The following is a 5,282-nucleotide window of genomic DNA, read 5'->3' on the forward strand; positions in this document are numbered from 1 at the left end:
AAGAAGAAATTTAGTGATCATATAGAACTGTTTAGATCATACTTGATGGAGAAAGAAGAATTAGAGGTAGAACCGAGAGAATTTGACTGAAAACGGATATGATGATTATCAGTAGAGTGAAGGAGCATGATTCGTGTAGTCGACCCTGAAAATCTAGGCTAAATGCTCTGTTATTGTTTTTTTTTTGTAAAATTTTAGTAATTTTTTTAATAGTATGGTCATTGCAATCTACTGACTCGTTAAGGTAAAAAAACACAGCTATATAGTCTTTTCACGTCGAAGAAGGAGACCGATGAAGATATTGGAAGGAAAGCTTCATATTAATTTCCTAACTCCTGTATAAGTAAAAGTTGTCGCTATTATAATTAAATCACAGAAAAAGTTTTCCCCCCTCTGATGATTTATCCCTAAGTTCAAACATTTAGGATGTCATTTGGCCAAATTTAAACTTCAGGATGTCAAATTTAAAAAAATGACTAAATTTTCAGGATGTTATTGTTCAATTAACCCAAAAAAAGAGAACTTAGTCCTCTTTTGGTGATTTTATTGCGAGTTTTGATGTGTTTGTGAATTATCAGGTAAATGATGTCGGCTACATTGATTCTCAAAACATAGTGGTCACTGCTCGAGAGAGACTAGGCAAAGCCGATGGTGGTATGGGACTATTCTCATCCTCTACAGGTGATCTCAGGCATCGCTTTCGTGTCTCCCATGAGAACCAATTCAAGAGCTTCACAGCCGGAGCTCTAAGCTTCAGCACTCAAGAAACCAAAATCTTTGCCAGCTGCAAAGGCAGATTTAATGAGTATGGTATCGGTGTTTGGGATCAAATCACCGGTGTCCAATCAGATTTCTTCTACGAACCTCCAAGTTGCTCTCTAGGAGACGCCGATAAACTGCAATGGCTTGATGGCAAGAATTGCTTAATGGTTGCTACTCTGTTTCCTAGAACAGACAACTGTTTCATTGGATTATTAGATTTTCGAGCAAAGGATGTTGTTTGGTCTTGGTCTGATGAAGGAACTATGATGAATGCGCTAGAAGAGAAAAGGGTTCTCCATGCTATAGCAATAGAGGATTACCACTCAATTTGTGTAGTCAATCAGTATGATGATTTAGGGTTTTTGGATGTGAGGAGTAATGGAGGAGGCGTCAGATGGAGCTCAAGAAGTAGGTTGATGAAGGGGAAGATGAAGGACGAGGAGAGTTGTTATCCTAAGCTTGCTACTAATAATGGGCAGCTTTTTTCATCGATGAATGATAGTATTTCGGTATTTTCTGGACCAGAGTGGGTGTTGACATCGACGCTTAGGAGGAGTGTTGGGGGTTCAATTTGTGATTTCTCGATTGGAGGTGATCGATTGTTTGCTTTGCATAGTGAAGAGAATGTTTTTGATGTGTGGGAGACTTCACCTTCTTATGTTGTGTTCGTAACTGAGCTCAGTAGGAGAGGAAGTTTTAGTTAGTTTTGATACAGAAAGAGGTGTACATAGATTGATTGCTTGACTACACTATGAAATTTTCATAAAGAGCTTCTCTTTCATGAGCTCTCATTTTCTTTTTTATAACGTTCTTGCTATGATCCTACTATTCTTTTTTGGTTGCTCCCTTGTTAATAGACTTTGTTTTTTTCTATAGTGTTTAGTTTGCTAATTTCACATGACATTGTTAATGGATCTTAAAGTCTATGCTATGGATCTATCTAATTTGGATTGCTTGCAAGATGTAAAAGAGGTCCCAGGTATTCTGCAGCATCTCTGCTCTTTGTTTTTCTTTTATAGTGCTTGTCTTTTCCCCTTTTCCTTTAGTTTATATGATCAGCTTTTCTTTGTCAAAGCAAGATAACAATATCCAATGAATAATGCACATAGACCACTCTCCTTTGCCTCCTCTTTGAGTAGATTCCTGTACGAAATTGAGAGGTTTTCACGTGAGCAGTTACAACTGCAAAGGCTAATAAGAGAATTGTGGTGGGTGTACTTTTGCGTTAGGTTGCGGTTGGAGTGGGATTTCTTAACAACATCCACCTTGGTACTGTTAATTTAGTTGGTACATATAACTCAGATTTGCTATTTCTTTCCTTGAGTCGAGTCCTATAACAGCTTTCGTTAATGCAAACCTGCACAGGGATTTCTTACTGCTAAATGATCTCAAAAATTAATTAGATGACTAGGAATTGTTGTATCCTTAATGAATGAATCAAGAATCCAACATAATGAATCCACATTCTAGGCAAGAATGAACCAAGAATCCAACATAAATCATCCACATTCCAGCAAAACTTGTAGACTTTTTACTCTTAAGTCTTTGAAAAAATAATTTTAAGGACTGTGATCTTGTCACGTAGGATTATCACTTTCACAATAATAGTTTTCAAAGTAGCTATTTTAGACAATAGCGGTTTCAAGATAGCTTTGAGAATCCTATGTGACATGATCTTAGCCATTGAAATTGCAATAAAGGATATAAATTGAGATAATTAGATCTCCAATTACCACCTAATTTTAGAGGCTCCACATCCATTGGACATTCTGCTTTTTTTTTCTTCTTTTTTTACTTTGATGATAGTATGGACCAAATCTATTTCGTGCAAGTTTCTCATACATTTTGGACTGCATGGAGATTTGGTGAAAGCTTAATGAAGGCTAAACTGATTTGGAGCATGGGACCTTTCAAGCTAAGTTTGGGTACAACTTTCATTCAATGTCTCTAATCAAGGTCCAAAATGACTTAACTTTGAATTTAAGATAGGAAGCGAAAAGAAGAGAAGTGAAAGTTGAGGACCCAACAGAAGATTTCGAATCCATTGTGAATCCTGTAAAGGGATCAAGTGATAAGCTGCTGATCCAGCTGTAGCCGATTATTATCTGAAAACGGCCTGCAAAACTTAATTGAAACCATGTGATGTAGGCTCCATGGGCTGTGGTTGCTGTACAGGGGAATGGTTTCATCATTTTGAAGTAGGGATGCAAAATGGTTATGATATCTGCGGATATCCATATCCGATAAAATGTGCTTATGAATATCAATATTTAGTGTTAGAACAAACTGGAAAAATCAAGACTGAGAATATAAACTTTCCTAAAGTGCTTGTTGTCACAAAACTGGTTTGAGTCGCTATGCGTTCTAAAATGCTTAACTTAAAGCAAGATTCGGCCTACTCTGGTCAAACATCCCAAAGCCGAATTGCTTCCAGGAACAGTAACTTGAGTGTACTGGTGTGCACCAACCAGACCCTCCATGATCACCTTGATTAAGTTCAGGCACTAGACGACCTCCTCGGTCTGACTTTGGACTATGACCTCCTCAGTTTGGCAAAGAGTTGGACTCAAAATAGGGATTGTAGTTTTCTAGAGGATACTGAGAGAGAGAGAGAGAGAGAGAGAGAGAGAGAGAGAGAGAGAGAGAGAGAGAGAGAGAGAGAGGGGCATTAAATAGATCAGTTCCGAAACCCAACAGTCACGCTCTAGCTATTTTCTAAGCTGACTCCTCCGAGAAATCCAATTCCGAGTCAAAAGGTGTCTTTAAGTCGGACTCCATCAAAAAAGGCCAAAGTCTACGTTGAAAGGCATTGCCATAAGTCCAAGTTGAAAGACGTCTAGGTTAGACTCAACCACTCTATGTGTTGCAAAGCAGCCTACGTGGAGGTTGGAGTTGCAGCTGATGGTGCACCACCTTTGCGCCCCGATGCCAACGCGCTAAGTGCAAAGTGCACCCAAAGCACTCATTGCGCTATCATAACACCTCAGCCTGATTAGCTCCGATCTACAACCTAATCTGACCCAAGTTTGAGTCTGAGGCTGGTCCCGGATTTGAGTCTGAGTCCAGGTTTGGACCTATGGGGAATTGTCAGGTAAGCCTTGAACCCAAGACCTTTTATTTATTCAAAAAGATTTCTACCATTGGGTGACTATGTATTTTTTTAATTAAAATACATACTATAATATATATGTAGTTTGAAACTTAGCCTAGATTTTTTGGAAAACTTTTATAAAAGACTCTAACAGCCCACATGTTTCAAACTGTCATTATTTAACCAATGTACATAAAAAAGATGTCGTATAGACTTGAATCTTCTTTTAGATCCAACTAAAATGTACTTGAGTGCATGGTGAACATAGTGTTGAACCAAAACTTAAATATAATTTAGTGATCGTACATAGATAAAACACAATAGTAGTGGATAACACCTTGAACCACTTACTTTGCATGAAGACTAGCACTTTGTAGGTCATGTGCTCTTTCTTGGTTTTAATTAGGATTTTAAAATCTTACCTTAAGACTTCATGAAAATGGCTGAACTTCCATCTTAATATAGATGGGTCATTTGGGTATGTTTTTACTTACAACCCACGTTGGAAATGTCTTTGCCTCATTAAGGTTTTTAAAACTAACCTTCGCATAGTAAGATAAACATAAGTTTTATTGTTATTTTTGAACCAATGTCTGATTATTAGTAGCTAAGCTTTGAACTAATAACTTGATTACATGGAAAATAAAAATGGAACTTACGTAGCTTTAAGATCCATTTTAATAGACATTTTATCCGTCTATTCCTTCTCAGACCTTTTATCATAGAATCAACAATATTCTTTGGAGAATGAAGATCAGTCACTGAGATGACTCTGTGATTGATTAACTCATTGAGGTAACCATGCTTCAGATGAATTGTTCCCTTCTTTCCATTGAACAATGAGCTTGTTGTGACAACAATCCTTGCTTGATTATCACAATAGATAGTAATCGCTGCTCCTTTCAACAAAAGGTCTTTGATTTTTCTAAGTCACTTAGCCTCATCTCTTGCTGCAGACAGAGCATAAAAATCAGATTCTATGCACAATCGTGCAATGATTATCTGCTTCTTATATTTCCGTGAGACTATTGTACTTCACATAGTAAATACAAATCCTCCTATAGATCTGAGCATCAACTAATATCTGAGAAGCCTTCTATAGTTATAGGATATCCAGAGAAGAATAAGCCCAGATTCATAGTTCCTTACAAGTACCTCATAATTCTTTCAATAGCATCCTAATGAGACTTTCCAAGATTGCTTGTAAATTTGCTTGGCAACCCAATAGTGAAAACTATATCTGGTATTTGTAAAACCACATAAATTTTAAAATATTATAGAAATTAATATTAAAAGAGTTTTTATTATAATAAATATCATTTATTGATGAATGAGTACGTTAGTAATTGATTTGAGATCGATTAAGTATGTATATAAGTGTAAACAAGTGAAAACATGCATGTGTGCACAAAACCTATAGGCAGGATGC

At 36.8% G+C, this 5,282-nt stretch overlaps 1 protein-coding gene across 1 annotated transcript in view; it reads left to right on the top strand.

Moving 5' to 3' along the window:
- The window catches only part of LOC109821310 (BTB/POZ domain-containing protein At2g24240), a 2,319-nt gene extending 754 nt beyond the window's left edge, over positions 1–1,565 (top strand). Inside the window, 1 exon segment of the mRNA XM_020387498.1 lies at positions 528–1,565. Within this exon segment, the coding sequence (XP_020243087.1) occupies positions 528–1,466 (939 nt within the window). The 3' untranslated portion in view covers positions 1,467–1,565.

The sequence above is a fragment of the Asparagus officinalis genome, chromosome 8 (assembly GCF_001876935.1).
Source record: "Asparagus officinalis chromosome 8, Aspof.V1, whole genome shotgun sequence".
Taxonomy (NCBI): Eukaryota; Viridiplantae; Streptophyta; class Magnoliopsida; order Asparagales; family Asparagaceae; genus Asparagus; species Asparagus officinalis.